The sequence below is a fragment of the Porites lutea genome, chromosome 5, assembly GCF_958299795.1.
Source record: "Porites lutea chromosome 5, jaPorLute2.1, whole genome shotgun sequence".
Lineage (NCBI taxonomy): Eukaryota > Metazoa > Cnidaria > Anthozoa > Scleractinia > Poritidae > Porites > Porites lutea.
In genome coordinates, this window is record NC_133205.1 from 24,661,440 (window position 1) to 24,683,165 (window position 21,726).

Here is a 21,726-nt window from a genome sequence, read left to right on the forward strand (position 1 = left end):
TAGTCATGCCCCACTCTCCATGCAGCCGTTTCGAAAATGTCAAGGTCAGGCAAGCGATTTAATGATCCAGATGATCTACCGACACTCCTTTTCCCCTTTCAAGGAGGCCAATCGGTACACCTCAGTGACAGTAAGAAATTGAACAAGGACAGTCTGCTCAATCCACGTGAAGAGTTGTTGTTTTGTTTAAGAAAAATCTATCGTTTTTTTTGTTGTTGTTCTCGTTTCCGTCGCGTCTATTCACAATGATGACTGGCGAGCGGCAGAGACCATCTCTAGTCTATGTGTCGGTTTCACCTTCATCAGTCTCTAGATTTCCGTATTTATTATAGAGGGGTAGATTCCCCGGTCACTTTTTATCATGACTTTTACAAGACCAGCGTATATCGTTAAAAAAAGAAAAAATATTAAACATTATTACCATTGAAAAACAAAATACGGAGTGTACAGGTAATCAGTCGTATAAAAAAGTGTAAATCGTTTAGTTCTTCTCGCTACAATAATATGTAAAAGGGGTTCAAAGTTTTCATGCCAGGAAAGATGTAAGCCCTGCCACCCATTTCTGCTTTTATGGCAGAAAAACAAGAAGAAAAACCCAGTGGAAAATAAACAAACCCAGTGACGTTTTCTTCGAGAACCCAGTGAAGATTTAGATCCCAATGGGTCTGTTACAGCCGGAGGGGTGTTCTTATTGCGACTTCGCATTTACAGTTACTGTTGCATGGTCAGGACCGAAATCAGTGCCTGTTAGGTTGTGTTTATAGTGTTGACCAAATATCCAACATTTTTCACCCTCTCACTCTCAAAAATGAGAAATTTGAAAATAAAAAATAAGAAGTTTCACTCCGACTGAAATAACAGAAAGCTGAGAAAGTACTTCCGAAAAACACACTAAGAGCTCCAAACCACTGAATTCACTGAGAAAGAAAGGGCAGCTTATTAGTTTTCACTGATTTAACCACAGTTTCAAAAAGTTTGATGCTCGTCCCTAGTAATAGCCTGAGTACATACACGAGAAATACTGCCATGCAAGTGGTTTTCAAGTAAATGGACACACGTAAGGATTTCAGGAACTTAAAAGGTAGAGTTACTTTGCATCAGCATTATAAACATATAGTACTTGACTGGAATTGGCGGAAAGTACCACTCAGTAGCTTTCAGCTGAATGGTTTCTCCACAGACTCAGAAATTAGAAACAATTCTACAGAAAAGTATTGTCGAGTATCTTTCAAGGATGTTTATCCTGTATAGTAAGGTTCGAAAAACTACGTGTCATCAAAAAAGCACTGTACATAGAAAAGAATTGCTCAAGAATCTGATCAAGTCAAAATAGCTGCATCAAAAGATTTTTGTAAATGACATCATGGAGTCATATTGAACAGGGTGTAAAAAAACAGTGTAACTGAGCTATATTAACCCTTTCACTGCCAGAGTACTTGATGGAGTTTTGTAAGGTGACTCTAACTTTTGAGTCTGTTGATGAAATCCTATGATGTGACCATTCAAATGAAAGCTCTCTGCCTGTACTTTCACATGATGCTATTTGTTTCTCAAAATTTTAGAAAATGAAATTTGGAAATTTGGTCGAAATTTGCCTTTGGCCACATTTGGCAGTGAAAGGGTTAAGAACGTAATGCTGACTAGCTTTCTCTTGAATGAACCCGGCTGGAAAGTTACAACAGGCATTCACAAACAGAATCGCAAAGAAAAGTGCTACCGTGCAACTCAGTTCATTTTTTAGGATAGTATTCACCATGTGAAAAGCTAGAGCGGTGTCCTTGTAAAGCAAAATAAACAGTGCGACAGACGGTAAGACAGGAAAGTGCTGCTTCTTTGAATCGTCAAACCTAAAAGAGGATTTCATCCACAACTTGGACAGTTACCTTGGTTACATTCCTTTTAGCCAAACTTTTTTCGGATTTAGACAATCCAGATTGTTTGGATTTTCGTGCTAGCCGCGGAACAAAAATCTGAAATAATATTGATCCATACGGCAGCTGCCTGCCGCTCCGATCTTCTTCTCAATTTCAACGCATCGTTTTTTACTTCTTTCTGCTAAATTAAGCATCTTCTCGTGGAAAAACAGAAAGAAAATTAGCTCTTTAACTAGTGGTGGTTCATACTGGAACTCATCAACTTAAAATTATCTGGAATTTGATTCAAGAAATTTCCGAAGACAATTACGAATTCTCATCAAGCGCTGAGAAGCGCGTTCTAAACACACACAGACATTGGACAGTATAGTTTTACGGTGAGAAAATCTAAGGGTTTTCTCCTCCTAACAGATTTAGGGACAGTGGAACTTGAGTTAAATATACTACAATCCTTTAGCGGCATAGAACAACGAAGGAGTAATAAAATAACTTTTGCCTGATTTAACCTTGACCCGCCGTGTTTATTGATGAACGAGCACGTTTTTGTGATCGAAAAGCAGTTTCATTAAATGGAACAAAGATCTGAAACCAGATTGAAATACCAATCTGAACAATCCACGTTCAGAGGTAGATCGTTCGGATTGCAATCTTAGATTGGTTTAGTCCGTATGGAACAAAAAATCGAATTTTCGATCGCTAAATCTGGATTTAGATTGGCTAAAAGGAATGCAACCCTTGTGCAAGGAAAGTTTCATTCACATGGCAAAAAGGGCAAAACGCAACCGCTATTAATTTCAAGAAATCCAGTTTTCGAAAAAAGGACTTGTGTACAAACGGTCAGAAAATGGATAGCAATAAAGACATCTGCTTTTTATAACAGAGCTATCTGACACTTTTCCTTTAGAAAAAAATCAAGGTTGTTGACCTGAACAGAAGTACGGGTGAAGGTTTTGCTAATGGGATTAGAGCTTCAGACGTCTGGAGGAAGTCTGTTTTGGAATCACACATATGTAGTTCATTTTATGGCGAGTTTACATCGACCCCTTATAAAATTTCTTCGGTATTATCTGGATAAAGTTTCTTACCATAATGGGTGCTAGCGAACTAAACTGGCACAAGCCGAGAAAAAACCCGTCAGAAAGTAGACGGAACTATCTAGAAGATCCAAAAGGGCTTTGATTCTCATATGATTATAGTAAATCCTCTTAGCGCGTAGCCCATCCAAGCAAGACTCACGTGAAACACTTGTAGCAATGCATCGATCAGCTGATAACGTTTAAGCAAAATCGACCTTTAAGTCGTCAAGCTCCTTTCCGCTTCCTTCCTTCCTGCCTGAGGCGGGATATGTGTCAAAGCTACCGGTCAGTCATTTGGATATCCGACAGAGAACGTTTAAGACATGTGCGGATCCCGGGGGGTACTCAACATAGTTTGATACAGGGAGGCTCCGCATCGAGGTCCGACCCCTTCCCCTTTACCATTTCTGACAGAAAAGGAACCACCACTTCTGTATACCCTCATGAAAAATGGTACTCCCCCCCCCCCTTTATACCTAGTTTAGAACTTTGCATCCCTGCTGTACATGCACAAAACTAGAACGTTTTCTCGACTTTGCCATGCGGTAGCCCTTTTGGGCCTTTTTACACATGGAAATGACAGATTTCCTAACCCTTTCATAGAGCGGTTTTCATTTGAGTGTCGAAAAGTAATTGGTTTTGCACTTTCTACACGATGCGATTGGCTTAAAAGATTCTCGCCACCTTTTCATCCAATCAGAAGTAAAACCAAAGCCAATTGTGACGCGCTCGCATGCATTTTCCCGCGCTTTGCGTCAGCCTCATGTAATTACTTCGAGTTTTGATTGGTTCAATGTATTGTCTGTGTCCTATGTGATTGGCCAGAGTAATTACTTTGGTTTTGGTTTTACGACACTCAAACGAAAACCACTCTATAATTCAGCTACTGAAATCCCTTCCCTTTCATATACCTGTAGCTTAAAAAGGGTACCCCTTTCGGGCGGAGCCTCCCCGTATGGGCCATTATAGGAAATACTCTCTTCCCGGGTTCGATATTATGATGATGGTAAATAGCAAACAACGAGTCTACTTGGCTATAAAAATTTCTTATTTAACTTGGATCAATAGAAAAATTATTTTACGAAAACTAAGTAGAAATCTCGACACGAACGTTAGGCGTGCCTCTATGGCCTATAAATCATGTCCGCTAAGCCACTGAAAACACTAAAACATGTGAACATGCCATCCTCGTGGCTTTATTGGAGTTCCTTATCCTTTTCCTGTAAGAGGATGACTCCAACAGAGTCTTCACACTTGAAAAAATTGTCTCCAAGTTTGTAAAAGAAACCAATGGAGGAAACCTTTGAAAAATTTTACTTTACTGCGACAAGAATGTGGCCAAAAAATTCAGTTACTGTGTTTACCCTTACCTTTAGTTGGAAATCTATTCATTGCAGATACACTCTTATTCCGGTATGTGAGCAATATTTTGTTTATCGATGGGACGATGATATGAAAGGTGCTTACCATTCAGCCAAATGAATAATTTCGAAAATTCCCGACTGAAGGTTAATGGTGAGGTCGTTTACGAAAATTCCAACCGAAAAATTGAGACAAGTCGCAAGAAAAGGTGGGGCTTTCATGAATTTTTTTCTTGTGCTTCCTTGTGCAAGATTTTTTTTCTCCTACTTTTCCTGTGCAGGAAAATTTGTTTTGTTGTCCCTTTCCCCACCTCCTTAAAAAATTAAAAGATCCGTTTCAAATGAACGCCTCTGATCAACCACGCCTTCTGAAGGAGACCCGTCGGCTTGCAAAACTTGTAATAAATGTATACTTCAAGTGGTACGTACGAGAACAACAAACAACAAATCTCAGCTGGAGTCCCGATTAGTCCCATGAATGACACAGTTTAGATCCTTCATAAATCTATCCGCTTTTATATATCAGTTTTGTTTAACACATACACGTCGAACAAGTCTCATTGTAGGTTCATACTTACATATGGCATAGTGCCGTCTTAGCGAGCTCTTAAACATCAACTACAGTAGCAGGAATTCAAGTTTTTACGAACCGAAATTGGTACTCACTGATAATATATATAATTTGTATAGCAACGCCTGTATGGAATAAATGGGTAAAAATGCGGGGTAATGATGCCGTTTTCTCGATAAACTATCGAACAAAAAACCTTAATGCTTTAAAAATAATACGCACAATCTAGATTATCATTATTGACCATTATTGAAGCTTAGTTGACCAAGAACATGTACAGCTAGTTGCTGTCCTCTGTTATTGTCCGTCTGTACAAATTGCAAAAGACTTGACAAGAGAGATCTGTTTCAGTATTCAAGCTAAGCTGACCTAAAACGTGTATTGCTAGTTGTTGTTAGCTGTTCCTGTCATTGATCGTACAGAATGCAAAAGAATGGGCAAGAGAAATTTAAAATCGTTGGCTATTAAGTGTGAGATCATTTATTTAAAAAAATCGGACGCTTAAATAGCATTTGAATTGAGAACTGTCGTTGTTGCTGTCATTGTTGTTGTTTTTCTGTTGTTTCCTTCGCATAAGACGCAAAATTGCAGTGTTTTCCGCACTCTGTGTCTCCACCTACTAGGAGACGTACAGTGTTTTCGAAACTTTTTGGATTCTTGATCCTATTTGCTTTTTGCTGCGTGCTGAAGAGTTGTAGGCTTTCAGCGATCCTTAATATGCGTATCCTTGACCGCCATAAACCACGAAACAAAGGTAGTGTCAATCGAAATCAAATCGTACAAATCAACCAGTTCTTACACGATCGTGGGCGTTAGGTGCTTTTATAAATTTTGATCAATTAATCAGTTGATTGATTGATTGATTGATTGATTGATTGATTGAATGAATGATTGATTGGGTGATTGATTGATTGATTGACTGATTGAATGATTGGTTGATTGATTGATTGATTGATTGATTGATTGATTGATTGATTGATTGATTGATTGATTCTGCGCTCTGCTTATCGGAGTTATCTATTAATTTAGGGTTGCACTTATCTTTAACATTAACTTACACACAGCAAAAGAACAAAAAACATTGAACAAGGGATTAAATTGAACCAAAAAATAGTTCCTACAGTTAAACAGCATTGAATCTTACAATGTCTAAAATTAACCTAATCATACTTCTCTTTATCTTTACGAAAAGAAACAACATTTAAAAATTAACAACATTATGCTATAGAACTTAATATTCAAGGTTAAAAGCGGATGCATAATTACCGGTGAAGGTAGCCTGCGTAGCAGGCGTCGAAAGGGGTAGGGGATAGGGGAAACGGAGGAAGGGAAAAAGGGGAGGGGGATTTCCCTTTCTCCCTCCCACCTCCCCTTTTTGCGCCTGCCACGCAGGCTACGGTGAAGGCCAACAGATCAATAATACAGCATTGCCAAAAATTTTCAGGTTACTTTTGGATAAAAAATGTTCAGATTCTCTATGAACATACCTCTTAGCGATGGTTGAATTATCTCAGTCAGCTTCAAGGCTGCATAGTACGCCCACATATCCTGCAAGAAATAAAGACATTGAACAAACCAGCCTTGAGTTGCCGATTCAATTAAAAAGTGAGTTACAGCAGTTATTGCTTTCTAACCATCTCTGGCAAATGTTTTGAAGATAAATTACAAGAGATACAACAAAAAGAAAACGAACAGTCTACAAGCAAGTCTTGAGACGCAAATAGAGCAACCTTACTCTTAACTATTTACTCTAAATTACTGAAATTTGTCGGGCAAATTTTGTCTACAACCACTACTCAAAACTGAGTCCAACTAAAAGACCATATATCTTTATGGGCGTGAATATATCTTTATGACCTCAGCTGTGGCGATGTTTCCTGCCAGCTGCCCATTATTATTATTACCGTAATTCCTCTATTAAGCTCCCCAGCGGGGTATTAGACGGGGGGGGGGGGGGGGAGGGGGCGCTTAATAAAGGATATACGGTAGTTCTTTTTTAGGAGGTTCCTTTTTTTCTAACATGACAATTTGCCTGTGTTCGTTTTGCGAATCTAATTAAAAATATATAGATTTGTGAACTTCTGTGGCAACTATGTTAACAACAATGATACCGGTTAAGCGAAGATGATTCAATACTGGATTTACTCTAACGAAGGGCTATCTCTCAAGACGACAGCTTTGGAACTATTCATGGGTCACAGAAGGTCTATTGCAGGATACCTCCCAGGGGTTGCAGGGGCAAGACCCAAGGAATTGCGAAGGTCCTGTCGGTAAGTTCCTGCTATTTAATGAAATAAAAATTCTTTTTTTTTATATTTTTTTTACCATCAAACACGAATGCAGGGACATTGTTGAGAATAAGCGATATATTCCTTTAGCTTGTTAAGAGCGTTAATAATCGTAATGAAGTTGCCGTATGTCACTTTCAACGTCCCTTTACTTTCAAGGCTTTTACTTGGAAAAATATATGCTATCAATATTAGTCTCGCTATTTGCGATGCGTTGGGGGTGGGATCCGTATTTTCGAGGGTTTGCTACTTTCAAAGGGATCGCTACTCAAGGTCGGAACACACAAGGCAATTTGTCGCTATGACACGTCGCTACGACAGACCATTCCTTGGAAAAAGGTCGTGCAATAAGTAGCAGCAACACGTCGGGGAGACAGATCGCTTCGTGTGTACGGGAGATTTCTCAAGAAAATCTGTTTCCAAGACAGAATTTTGTCGCGCCGCGAAAAGTTACACAAAATCACTCCGCAAATCCCCTTTTGAATTTGTGCGACCTGTTTGTTTGTTTGTTTTTTTTTCTATTTCAAGGTTTACAAATACACAAAATTTTGAGAGAAAGAGAGACAGGCTGAAGCTGAGTTTGTCGCCGTTTGTCGGCCGACTGTTGGTCGGCTGTCTACTGACAGACGGTCGACAGATTTTTTTGGGAACTGTTCTTCAATTTTAGCGATTGTTTTCTATCTGTGCTGTTTGGGATGTTACCGGGCACCGCAAAAAACATTATTGTAAACTGGCATGTAACACTATTGAATACCGTAAAATTCCGAAAATAACCCCCGGGGCTTATATTTTTCAAAGGCCCTTTTTGAGGGTCTTATTTTTGGAGGGGCTTTATATATTCGGAGGGGCTTATCTACGGAGGGAAATTTGCGTTTCAAAATTGATTGGGCTAGCCTTACATTTGAAAATAAATTAACCGTTTTTGCTTTGTTTTACTTTGTATTTGAGGGCAATTTTCCAAGTACAGACAGATAAGAGGCACTGGACAACAAAGTAGTTGTCACTTGTCAGGTAGTAATATTCTTCCACCATCTCATGGCAATTGAAGCACTGTCTGTGACAGCTATAGAAATAAAATCTGGATCAAACCATTCATTTAAATTAAGACAACCATTAGCTAGAGTAAATTGTTTTTTGCACTCATTCTTTGTTAGAATTATTAAACAGTGGAATGCTCTTCCCAAAGAGATAGTGCATGAACAGGATTTCAGCATTTTTCGAAGTAAACTTAGAAAGTATTGTGAAATTTTGTAATTTTTTTGGGCCATTTCTTAATTATTCTTAAATTTTACATTGTAGTATATTTATTTCATATTTTATATAGGGAGCGTCCTCGATAAGGATAACCTCTGACGTTTCCTTTTATGCATTCTTACATAATAAATATTTGATTTGATTTGATTTGGATCCCATTACACGAGTCTATCTTTAAAAAAAGTTTCTTTTTCTGTTTGGTAGGACACGCTTGCAAGCGGAAGTCCTTAGATCAAGTCATCCCTTTAATTATTTTCTCAGCTATGCCTTTGTATATTTAACTGGTATAAATAGCCTATAACAGTCTTTGTTGTTGTTGTTTTTTTAATATGGTATTTTAACTTTGAACTTTTATTTTCAGGTAATATCCATCCTTATTATCCTTATTGATACACTAAATTGGTTTATTTACCAATTGGTTTATTACATATTTATCTGTGGGATGCTGATGGTCCATCAAGAAGGTTAGTTAGAGAAAAGAATTAGACAAGAGCTTCTTATGGGCAAAAATATACATCTTTATAATATTATTATTATAAATATGAATATTGTAATCATTATAAATATGAATATATATGGTAATGAATTCATGATAACCATCACAAATATAGAGGTAATGAATTCATGTACCAATATATCATTTGAAAGGATTTGACTAGAATGTAATAAATTTTACAACTGAAATATTTTGGCTGAATTACTTTACAAGCCTTCATCTGTCTGCTCGGTTAGTGTTAATGAGGGGTTGGAGCTTCCAAACACCTATGATGATGTATTCGTGACAAGTGACCTCTACGTAACCACTCATAACCCACCAAACTAATGAAGGTCAGCGATACAGTCTAAATAATTCAGGAATTACATTTTTTAATTTCAGCTTCTTATAATCCATATGTTGATTATTATAAGAAGCTTAAATCAGAATTCAAACCTAGGGAAAAGGCAATAAACACCAATTTAGCCTGCGAACAAGTTTGATTCCAGGCTAGGACACTTGTCACATTTGTTAATAACAGGAGCCCATAACCCAGAGCAAGTAACTTCCATGTTGTTGTGTCATGGCATTTACACTGATCAGTTTGCACAAATTTAGAATATAAGTCCCACAAACCAGTTGGCAAAACATACATTGGTGTACAGACCTGAAAATGGTATATTTGACCTTTTAATGTCATCTTGTTTTCATTTCTGATATAATCTTACACCTCAAATGCGCAAAGACAGAGCATACATTTTCACGGGAAAAAATTTCTAAAATGTATCTTCATGTGAAAATAACCAGTCTGAAAATGCCCTGACAAAGACCAATGATGGGAGTTGCTCACTTCAGATTTTAGGCTCCTATTAGTCAAAATAACACAACTTAAGTTAAAGGGGAAGCAGCTGTAAACAAACAGTACTGCTGTAAAAATAGTGGTAAATAGTACAAGAAGTGTGAAGTAACCACACAGTGCATGGGATGAAAAGGCAAAGAAAAGAGGTAAAGAATCCTTATTTCACATCGGTAACTTGAAATAATCTTCTGACTAACAAACCTGAGGCCAACGCTGTGCTCATTTTACCTACCCATCAGTGCTCCATTTTACAGGTATTTAAAGCTACTTAAAGCTACATGGAAAGGAAAGAAGTTGAAAGAAGGATTTGTGGTCACACCTGGGAATCGAACTCGTGACCTCTTGCACATATGGCCACACACTGACCAACTGCACTAATCCTTCCTCCCATAAAAAGCTCCTTTTTGGGAGCATGCCCCTGACTCCCCCTGCAGAGATCCCAGATCTTACTTCATCTATGCCAAATGTCTAACTAAGGCTCTCCAGAATGAAAATATATCATAGCCAGGCAGCGGGGGGGGTGATCAATGGCAAATGGAGAGAAGAATCTATCAAATGATGACTTTTGATGCAAAATTCAAGCAAAATAAGATGATCTAGTCATACTGCCAGCTCTCTCCCCTACCCCTCCCCCAATCCTATTGTCTCTCCCACACCCTGTGACAGAGCATCATATACAAACAGCCCCAATTTTAAATTAATATCACCAGGCAAATTAATATCCAGCAGGTAAATATTAGGGAGACCAATTTATTGTCTTAACTACCCACTGATAGAGATTTTTCACATGGATAGCTTTATCAACCTTTCAAACATCTGAGCCCAGGTAGATTACAATAATATTATTTCAGTCATAGCTCAGCAGTTGCAGCGATCGACTCCACTTCTGTTTTCCGGCACACAAGAACAAATAAAGTCTACACAATGAGTTATCTTTCTTTACTTTTCAGTTTTGTCCCTGCTTAAAATTCATTCAGTTCACTATTAAAAATGAAAGTGAGGAAAAATGTTCTTCAAGCAGCTAGTACGAGAGATTTTCGACTCCGACTTTCGACCAGTGCGTATACAACTGCCGTAGTGCTCCCGCAGTCCCGTACTCCCGCAGTCGACGTCAAGTACATGTAACTACAGCTGTAGCGTTCTTGTAGAACGAGGTATACTAGAGTGGTATAGTAGTGCTCCCACGGTCCCGCACTCCCGCAGTCCCGCAGTTGATGTGAGAATCGCACGACTGCGGGCGAGAGCAGTTTTTTATGTTACATACTGTATTTAGTGGGCCGGGTATTCTGCAATTTAGCCAAGCTAGCGATGTTAATTTTTGTAACGAACAGTCTCATCTTCTTACCTTGTGCACCTTGTTCTGACTCCATGGATCCATTATACGCGAACACTGATAATCGAAAACAGTAACCACCATATCTAAAACCAATTTCCATCGCACAATTTGGGAGAACAGAGTTGTCGTTGGAGGCAAAGGGTAGATTTCTTGCATTTCTTCGTGGAAAGGCTTACTAATTTTACGAAGTTGGCGCCACGAGGCAACGTCCCTTGAGAGTGCATTACATGACCAGCAGCCAGCCTCAAGAGTTTGTTAGGTGCTTCATATATGTTAATCAACAAAAGGCCTGCTCACCCTCTGCATACCAGGGCGGCGGGCGGAAAACCTTAACCCTGTTTCACACCCTGCCCACTTTATGTTAGTGGACTTTTTTTCCGAATAAGGACAAGTGGTTACCGCATAAAAGCTTTGGTTAAAACAGTATTCCTAACCTGTACTTTCCATTTACCAAGAGAGCCTCAAGGCAACGACTTACTAAGAGAGGCGGATATCAATTTACTTACAGTGGAACCCCGTTAATACGACCACCTTCGGGCCATGGAAATTTGGTCGTATTAACGGGTGGTCGTATTAACGGGGTAGGGTCAAATTATGGTGCAAAATACTTTTAAACTACATTCTACTACATGTATACCTTTAATCCGTTATAAATCAACCTTTTTACAGTTAATTAACAACCTTACAACCGCAATTCAATGCAACTGAACAATGTAACAGTAAACGAAACCGAGTAATACGAAAAAACACTGACTTCTTTCAGTTCCTTGTTATGAAAGTAAAGGGCTTGTGATTTGTCAGGAAGAGCCGTTTTCTATATTGTAGCTTACAACACTTTGACAATTATTACAAAGTTCAAAGTTCTGAGAGAAAAGAAAAGGAAATGGACTTGAAGAGAAAAGCCACAGTGGAAGGCAGCAGAAACAAGAAGGCAAAATAACTTTGAGAGCCTCGAAATGCTGCGAAGTGAAGTCTTTCAGATCTTTTGTATTGTTTATTCATGTATCCGTTTTTACTGCACACAACAATTTACCGGATGTCATGCTAACCACTAACACCTTTGCCTAAGAACATTCAATAAAATATTTGTAATGGGTTATTGTTTTCCAGATTGTGTCTGTTTTCATTCAGCAGCCCCACCAAGCATTTTGACTGGTCGTATTAACGGGGTAATTTTATAAAGAAAATAACGACCCAGGACTCCCAAAGGTGGTCGTTGGTCGTAATAACGGGGTGGTCGGATTAACGGGATTTTCAGATAAGAAAATGAGTGGGCTTTTGTTCGGGCCACAAAAAAGTGGTCGCAATAACGGGGTGGTCGCATTAACGGGGTGGTCGTATGGCGGGGTTCCACTGTATGTTGGTCGGCCTGTTACGTTTTCGAGTGCCGTAGAGTGAAAATGTTTAGTTATTTTTTTCTATGTTTCTGTTAAAATCAAAAGGTACGTCGCTTTATTCTATGGAAAAGCGGGCTGACCTCATGACAACAAAACGTTTTGGTATTTTCAGACTGATAGAAAATGGCAGCCGCTCTACATTTCTTCCAAGAGAACTTATCCCTAGTTATTCACGGTTAGAAAGTGAGATATCATGAGTAGATTAATCTTTCTTCAATGACGTAGAATTTCACTTATTTTTTATTTTTATTCGTTGTATAGCTGGAACAGAGAAATCAGCTGTACGCCAAGTTAACTGTAGGCTCAGTCAACAGCCTTGGGTGTCCAGACGACACTTAAGACTGGAGACTGGGCCTAGTTTCAGCTCCAATCTGTATTTAAATTTGAACACGTTTTAACTCGAGTAAACGGACAAAAGGCATGACTATTCGCAAGACATATCCCGATACTTTTCCCGCGGTTAATGACAAAAAGTTATAACTCGTAAATCTCAGAAATGGTAGGTTCTCTCAAGAGTTTTAATTAGTAGAAGCTGAGCAACAGTGTTAATGAGCTTATAGGCCTTATAAAACAAACTGAGTATATGGTACTGGCAGCAATAAACATGGTCTTGCTTCTTTAAGTGACATATAACCTAGTACAATAGAGTCCGCCATTAAGGAGAAACCACACTTAATAAATCGCAAAACCCGAGTTTTTGCTGATTTTGTTACGTCCTTTCTTGCTTTAGTTGGCTTCTTCGCCTGATTTGCCTCTAACCCATTGCCTTGTGGGGTAATCGTGCGTCCCTTTTGCGGCTCTGGTTTGGCGGGTCCCACTTCTTCTTTGCAAAGCTTATCGAAATTTTTCACTTTCTCTTTCATGTCTTTGACAGATTCTTTGAGTTCATCCCTAACCTGACGTAGCTCGACAACGTTTCTTCGGAGCCCCTCAAGTCTGCACAGCGCTATTTCAAACGACGTGGATCTCATTTGGTTTTCCCTTCGCAAATCATTAACCTTTTCTCGGAGGTTCGCAAGTTGCCGACGCGTCGTCGATTCGAACGGATCCCTTCTCCTGATCTGCAAGGGAAATACGATAAGATGTATGGAAACTGGTATTTTCTCCACCTCAACCCTTTCCGTTGTTACTTCGGACGTTTTTGAAGGACCACACATGGTGATGGTCTTTGTCTTCGAACTGACTCTGTCAAGCGTTTCCTGGTCTGATGTACGCGTATGTACGTAATAATCGTTAACGGAGCTCGTGCGGGCGCGAAGCGCGCGAAAATATTTTGGTTCGGCACAGCAAAGACCGCCCCTTTATATTAGCACATGTCAACCGTCTTACCCACACGACTGTATCATTGGATAATGTGTGCAACTCAATGAGGTGGCGTGAATTTTTTAAGTCATAGTATTCAAGTGATCGCAAGCTCAGAAAACTTTACTTCAGACAGACATTTCAAGTTAAACGTTCCCACGAGAGCTTCACTAATTTGACCTTGGCTAACTCTACATATTTACTGCTGTGAGTCAAGTCAAGTTGTTGGCACCACAGGGAGCCCACACAATCTGTTTGTGTAGCCGATTGTTATTTTATAGTAAATGTACTGGATTTACCGTTTGCTTCACCTATAGCGATATTTCGCTAACTATGTATATAAATCAATGATAAATAAACGTTGAATTACCTTTCCTGTGGTGTATAGTCGTCCTTTTGCCTCAAAAGCGGTTTTTTGAGCGATTTTGAATGAATTTGAGTTCGCCGTTGACTGTTCCATATAATAGAAGGACAAGGGAGGAATCCTTGTTTTGAAAGGGTTCCAGCGCCGGAGCGATTTTTCCCCCCAAAATCGCATCGCTGCGCTTTCAAACTTCGCAGCATAAAGGTCAAAAGATTCACGATTCTTCTCGTACCTTCCAATCGAAAATCCATCCAAACAGCCCGGAGCAAGCCCTCGAAGAAAATCAAAATCCCACAGTATTCGAGCGACTGGAATGCGTAGCAAGATTCATACGTGCCAGCCACAAACCGTCCCGCTGATTGCCTTTTTTTTATTGGATGTCGTTAAACAAATGGTTAAATAATAACTGATGAAGAAGACTTGGTAAGCGTTTGTTGTTTAACGACATCCAATCAAAAAGAGGCAATGAGCGGGACGGTTTCTGGCCGGCACGTATGAATCTTGCTACGCATTCCAGTCGCTCGAATACTGTGGGATTTTGATTTTCTTCGAGGGCTAGCTCCGGGCCGTTTGGATGGATTTTCGATTGGAAGGTACGAGAAGAATCTTGAATCTTTTGACCCTTATGCTGCGAAGTTTGAAAGCGGAGCGATGCGATTTTGGGGGGAAAAATTGCTTCGGCGCTGGAACCCTTTCAAAACAAGGATTCCTCCCTTGTCCTTCTATTATATGGAACAGTCAACGGCGAACTCAAATTCATTCAAAATCGCTCAAAAAACCGCTTTTGAGGCAAAAGGATGAGTATACACCACAGGCAAGGTAATTCCACGTTTGTTTATCATTGATTTATATACATAGTTAGCGATATATCGCTATAGGTGAAGCAAACGGTAAATCCAGTACATTTACTATAAAATAACAATCGCCTACACAAACAGATTGTGTGGTTGCCCTGTGTTGGCACACCAAAGTTGCCGTGGCCGAGTGGGTCCTTGGCATGTGTTAGAAATTATTGCGTCATTGTGGCGGGAAAACTCGTCACGTGATCTGAAAACTGAGCTTTTTGCGAGAGTTCTTAGAACTGTGTAGTCGTTCGGAGTAGTGCAACTGATCAAGTGTATGGATTGAGTGTAGATCATCGAATTTTCACGCGAATTGATGTCGATGAATCCTTTAAGTGTAGAACAGAGTACAGAATTCTAAAATATGAACATGTGAAGAAATAAGCTTTAATGGAGTGAAGAATTAAAACTACAGAGAACTGATTATATATACAACATTTGGTTACATGGTCCTTCGCAGTCGCCGGATCGGCGAAACAAGTTTAATCAATTAATCGTCAAGAACAGGATTACGGTACAAGAAGAAAAGTATGGACAACGGAAAAGCAAAGAGAATTAGAAATGCCCACAGAGCTTTTGTGGAGAAAACGATGAAAGGTGCGACGAGGATTTTATTCGAGCAAACTGCCGATCACGTGGAAGATTCATCAAGGGAAAAACTTATGGGACTGAAATTCACCCTCAATGAAAGGCTAGAAACTATCCAAAAGCTGGACGAAACAATTCTGGAAAACAGTAAGGGGAGAGATATTGAGAAAGAAGTCGAGGATTGTGGTGAGTTTTGCGCAAAAGTTTACCGTATTTTGGCTAGAATTGACTTGAGTTTAGAGGATGCTAAAAATAGCGCACACGTGGGAACTTCACCAAGCCTCAGTCAAATTAATAACAATATCAAAAGCAATGAGGGCGCGAAAGTGAAGCTACCTAAACTAGAACTAAAGTTATTTTCAGGCAACTACGAGGAATGGCAGAGTTTCTGGGACACTTTCGAATCTGCGGTTAACAGAAACACTGACATTTCAAGAATCCAAAAATTCACCTATTTGAAGAGTTGTGTGACAGGCGCAGCCGAATCTGCAATTACTGGGTTGCCTCTCACTGAGGATAATTACGAAACTGCCATTGATATACTTAGAGATAGATTTGGTAAACCACAGCTGTTGATTTCTAACCACATGGACGCTTTGTTGAAATTGCCAATAGTCAGTTCAGTGCATGAAACGAAGAAACTCCGTGATTTGTATGACAAGATTGAGATAAACATTCGAAGTTTGAAGGCACTAGGCGTCGAATCAGAGTCCTTTGGAAATTTATTAGTTCCAGTTGTAATGGAGAAAATTCCTTCTGAGTTGAGATTAATCATCAGTCGCAAGTTTGGCAGTAAAGAAACTTGGGACCTTGATGTCCTGTTAAATGCACTGAAATCTGAGTTGGAGGCAAGAGAAAGGTGTAATGTAGTGAAAACAAGTAGTCCAACCAATTCTAACCCTAGATTTGACCAGCATAAGGGAAGATTCAAACAGCCCCTTTCGTCATCTGCACTTTATGTGGGCAGTGAAGAGTGTACTCTGCAATGTGTCTTTTGCAAGAAAAATCACAAGTCCATCACCTGTAGTACCATTACTGAACCAAAGGCTAGAAGAACTATACTGAGACGAAGTGGCAGGTGTTTTGTTTGTTTGAAAGCAGGGCATATTACACCAGGTTGTCAGTCAAAGGCCAAATGTTTTAATTGTGGAGCTAAACATCATGTGACTATCTGTGAAAACCCTAAGAAGCCTGTCCAACCTAGTAGTTCAGGAGCTGAATTAGCATCACTTAGTAGATCTGAAACTTCCCAGGAGAGATCCAGAGATGTTGGAACATCAACAATGCATGTTGGCAGCAATAATAACTCTATACTGTTGCAGACTGCCCAAGCCTTTGTTTCTAGACCAGATAATCAAGAAACTGGAATGTATACTCAAGTCATTTTTGACTCTTGTAGCCAGAGATCTTATATAACCTGCAAGACACGTGAGCAGTTAAAATTACCTACTGTTGGTAAGGAAACCTTGCTAATCAAAACATTTGGTGACAATTCAGCATCTGTAAAGGAATGTGACATTGTGCAATTGTGCATCAGAACAGTAGATGCAATGAGTGTGTACGTCACTGCTTACGTTGTACCAGTAATATGCAGTCCAGTATCGAACCAAGAAATTCAAAGCGCAGTAGAATGCTATCCATACCTTCAAGGGCTACAGCTTGCATGTGGAGCTGTTAATGGAACAGTTAGTGTTGACTTACTAATAGGAGCAGATCACTACTGGTCTTTCTTTACTGGAGGAATAATCAGGGGAGATCCTTCTGGACCTGTAGCTCTTGAGACCAAGTTGGGATGGGTACTGTCAGGACCAGCTGCAGTTCCAGCATTGACAGAGTCATGCACAGTTAACCTAAGTGCTACACATGTTTTAGAAATAGAGTCAGCTGACATCAGCCATGTGCAAGATGATTAGCAGAAATTTTGGGACTTGGAAACTTTAGGCATAAGGGACACTGAAACTTCAGTTCATGACAAGTTTTCAAATGAGATAAAATTCACTGGTGAAAGATACCAAGTCAAGCTACCGTTCAAGGATAATCACCCTATGCTGTCAGATAATTATACAAATTCATCACGAAGGTTGGCAACTGTGATTAAGAAACTTAAGACCCAACCAGAAATACTGGAACAATATGATCAAGTGATTAAGGAGCAATTAAAAAGTGGAGTAGTTGAAGAAGTGCAGCAAGATCAAGTCCTAGAACCTGGAGATGTGCACTATCTCCCACACAGGAGAGTTGTGAGACTTGACAGAGATACAACAAAGTTGAGAGTTGTATACGATGCCTCATCCAAGGTGTTTGGACCAAGCTTAAATGACTGTCTGCATGTCGGACCTTCATTAAATCCTCTTCTACTGGACATTTTGCTGAGATTTAGAGTTCATGAAGTTGCTGTAACTGCTGATATTGAGAAAGCATTTTGAATATTGAGATTGATCCAGAACACAGAGACTTTTTACACTTTCTATGGGTAGATGATGTCGATAAGGAATCACCTGAGATTATGTTACTTCGCTTTACAAGAGTTGTATTTGGAGTGAATGCTAGCCCCTTCATTCTCAATGCTACTATCAGACACCATGTTAATACATGTATGCTGAATGACAATGCATTTGCACTTGAGCTTTTGAAGTCTTTGTATGTAGATGACTTCGTTTCTGGGGCCAATGATGTGAACAATGCCTTTTCTTTGTCGAAGGAGATAAAACTCTGTCTCAAATCAGGAGGGTTCAATATGAGGAAGTGGAACAGCAACTCAGCAAGTCTTTTGCAATCACTGAAACAAGATTCAGCCTTCAGTGGAGACTTTGCTATAAACAGTAAAGAATGTGTTCAAGAGGAAGATGAGAGCTTCTCAAAGTCAGTTTTTAAGCAAGGTACTGAGAAAGAGCAGAAGGTCTTGGGAATGCTTTGGAACCCTAACCAAGATGAACTGATCTATGACTTGACTAAGATATTGGAGGGTGTGGACGTTCAGCCAGCTACAAGAAGACTGATTCTCAGTACTGCTACGAGATTCTTTGATCCCGTGGGGTTAATATCTCCAGTTATTCTACCCTTCAAGATTATGTTTCAAAAACTGTGCAAGGCACAAAGGGACTGGGACGAGTTAGTGGATACCGAACTCAACCAAGAGTGGTTGTCAACTTTGTCAGACCTAAGACTAGCTGGAAGAGTGAGTTTTAAAAGGTGTTATGCTAAGGGTCTCAGTGGGAATGAAGTTAAATCGCTCCAACTTCATTGTTTTGCAGATGCGTCGGAAAAGGCGTACGGAGCCGTTGTTTACATGAGAGTAGAATATGAGTCAAGAGTAGAATGTGAGATTGTGGCGTCAAAAACCCGAGTAGCTCCGTTGGATAAGCAAACCATACCGCGTCTAGAACTGTGGTCTAACCTTACTGCGTCAAGATTGGTGAAGAGTGTGAGTCAAGCTTTAGAAAACGTTGTGAGAGTTGATGACGTAGTCAACTGGACGGATTCTATGATTTGTTTGTGGTGGATTAGGAACACTGATAAGGAATACAAGCAATTTGTGGAGAATCGCGTGAGCGAAATCAGACGAAATGCACCGCCTGAGCAATGGAGGTACTGTCCTACGTCAGAAAACCCGGCTGACATTACATCAAGAGGAATTAAGGCCACTGCACTTAAAGAAAGTAGTTTGTGGTTACATGGTCCAGAATTCCTGTCTAAGAACAGCGCCTACTGGCCAGTCCAGCCTGTAAGGGTGCAAGCCAAGGAAGAGTTCTGCGAATTGAAATCAGCCAAACCTACGGTCTCCAGCTTATTGAACACGTGTACCGAAAAACAAGAAGCAAATCTGGAGAGTATCATCAATCCTGAATCCTACAGTTCCCTTACGAAGCTCATAAGGGTTACTTCACTTGTGTTGCTATTTGTCAAAAAATTGAAAAGAGGAAGGGACGGATCAACTGACCAAGAAGAATCCTTGCAAGTGTACAAGCAAGCTGAGAAAGGGTGGATTAAACACGTTCAAAAGGGTATCCTGACCAGTGACAAGTACCAGCAAATGAAGTCGACTCTGGGACTTTATCAGGACAGTGAAGGTGTAGTCAGATGTCAAGGAAGAATAGGTCTGTCGTCGTTACCCTATGATACCAAATTTCCTGTACTTCTGCCAAGAGAACATTGCTTTACGAGATTGGTGATCCTCAAGTGCCATAAACAAGTTATGCACAATGGAGAACAGAAACACTGATTTCCCTATTACCTTCGTGGGAAATGCTGAACAGGAACATGTTAGTGAACATTAACATTAAGTCAAAGAACAGCAAACTCTTTTTCTTTCATTTGTTATTTTATTCGTTTCGTTGTTGATTGACCTGTGTCAATCAAGGCGGGGAGTGTGTTAGAAATTATTGCGTCATTGTGGCGGGAAAACTCGTCACGTGATCTGAAAACTGAGCTTTTTGCGAGAGTTCTTAGAACTGTGTAGTCGTTCGGAGTAGTGCAGCTGATCAAGTGTATGGATTGAGTGTAGATCATCGAATTTTCACGCGAATTGATGTCGATGAATCCTTTAAGTGTAGAACAGAGTACAGAATTCTAAAATATGAACATGTGAAGAAATAAGCTTTAATGGAGTGAAGAATTAAAACTACAGAGAACTGATTATATATACAACATTTGGTTACAGCATGGAACTCAACTAAGCGTTCTCTATCTTAAAATTCCTTGGGCGGGCGTCGTGGCAGGCGTTGGGCGGGCGAGGATTTCTAGAGAATGTACTTTAGATGACCAGTGTACGTCTGAAGTCGTCCTGTTGAGCACATATGTATATGGACCTGTTTGATACTACTTAATGAGAAAGTTTGGTTGACGTTGAGAGCCTTTAATTGTGAAGCAGACAATGACTTAAATGACGAGGATGACACTGTCCAAATACTTAGTGTGGTGGGGGACAAAATGGAGTTGAATTGAGAATGAAAGAAAAAAAAAAGGTATATACATAACCAGTTAGTGCACTAATGCGCTCAGGGGGCACCTTCTTCACCTTTTTCTAACAAAGGAATCAACAACCACAGGAGGTTCCCGCAATTTGTTCATGTATATGTGCGATTTATAAAATAACTAAGATAGTACGCGCGTTCTGATTGGTTAAAAACCTATGGTTTATTGTGCCAGTAAACTCATAGAAAACTTAAAGTTATTTTATAAAGCAATAGACCACACTTTCTATGGGTCTACCGGCGTCAGGATAACCCACGCGGGATGTTGGGAGAGCATTGTCAACACTCGAAAAGCTTGTAAATCACTCGCCGAAGGATCATGCCGGTAAACCCATAGAAAGGGTGGTCTATTGCTTAAATAATCCATATTTTTCTAGATTGAAATCAAGCACTTCAAAAAGGCCAAGAGATCTATAGTACTGGCTATAGTACTCTGGTAATCGATATCATGTTTGTTATGTTAGTAAGAAAAACGATCCATATTATATTTGACCCCAGTTCAAGTTAAGTTGTGACGCGGGTCATATATTTATGTACATTCTCGATTCGGGTTTCATCCAAGATTGAGCGAAGTTTACAGTTCAAATAGCAAACAGGATGGCATTTGACGTAAGTACAGGAAGATATGTACGTACCAGAATTCGCCTTAATTTTGGCCTTATGTTTCGCCTATTGGTCAACGCGCTACAGCATAAACAGAAATCTGGCCCGGGTTTACATTTCACCATGTGAAATTCCCCACACCACTTTGCTTTAACTTTTATTACTTTGATGTAGTTTTCGATAGTTTTTATGCCCCTTTAGCTAGAACATCCTTCCATGCCCTGATAACCCTGATACTGGTGTATGATTGAGGGTCTCGGTACAGATCTAGCTGATAATTTTAAGGTCAAGAATCATTACATAAAAGTAGTGTCCTCAACTGGAACCCTGGAAAAGAATATTACCAATATTTACGTTTCCCAACCAATCACATTGCAATGTTGCTGTAGGACCACTCAGTCGGCAGAGCTGGACTTCGCGTGTTCGATCCCCGGAGTTTTTGTCGTTTCTGCGAAAAATTCTTGTCACCTAAGGCGAGAGAAAAGGTAACGAAAAAGAGACCTTAGCGTACCACACGTGCACCCTCTTGGCTATAACATGTGATTGACATTTATAGTCATTTG

The 21,726-nt window shown here is 39.8% G+C and overlaps 4 protein-coding genes across 4 annotated transcripts in view; 3 read left to right on the top strand and 1 right to left on the bottom strand.

Moving 5' to 3' along the window:
- The window catches only part of LOC140938132 (uncharacterized), a 56,060-nt gene extending 44,779 nt beyond the window's left edge, over window positions 1–11,281 (bottom strand). The window contains exons 1-2 of the mRNA XM_073387659.1: window positions 11,104–11,281; window positions 6,370–6,430 (exon numbers count right to left, since the gene is read on the bottom strand). Of these exons, the coding sequence (XP_073243760.1) occupies window positions 6,370–6,430; window positions 11,104–11,250 (208 nt within the window). The 5' untranslated portion in view covers window positions 11,251–11,281. The remainder of the gene's footprint in view (window positions 1–6,369; window positions 6,431–11,103) is intronic.
- A 4,248-nt stretch (window positions 11,282–15,529) lies between these two features.
- On the top strand, window positions 15,530–17,500 carry LOC140938134 (uncharacterized). The gene has a single exon (XM_073387660.1). It carries the CDS (start codon window positions 15,530–15,532, stop codon window positions 17,498–17,500), a length of 1,971 nt encoding a protein of 656 aa, XP_073243761.1.
- Window positions 17,501–17,632: 132 nt separating this feature from the next.
- Window positions 17,633–18,013, top strand: LOC140938135 (uncharacterized). Its single transcript, XM_073387661.1, has one exon. It carries the CDS (start codon window positions 17,633–17,635, stop codon window positions 18,011–18,013), a length of 381 nt encoding a protein of 126 aa, XP_073243762.1.
- An 80-nt stretch (window positions 18,014–18,093) lies between these two features.
- LOC140938136 (uncharacterized) lies at window positions 18,094–19,809 on the top strand. Its single transcript, XM_073387662.1, has one exon. It carries the CDS (start codon window positions 18,094–18,096, stop codon window positions 19,807–19,809), a length of 1,716 nt encoding a protein of 571 aa, XP_073243763.1.
- The last annotated feature ends 1,917 nt before the right edge of the window (window positions 19,810–21,726 follow it).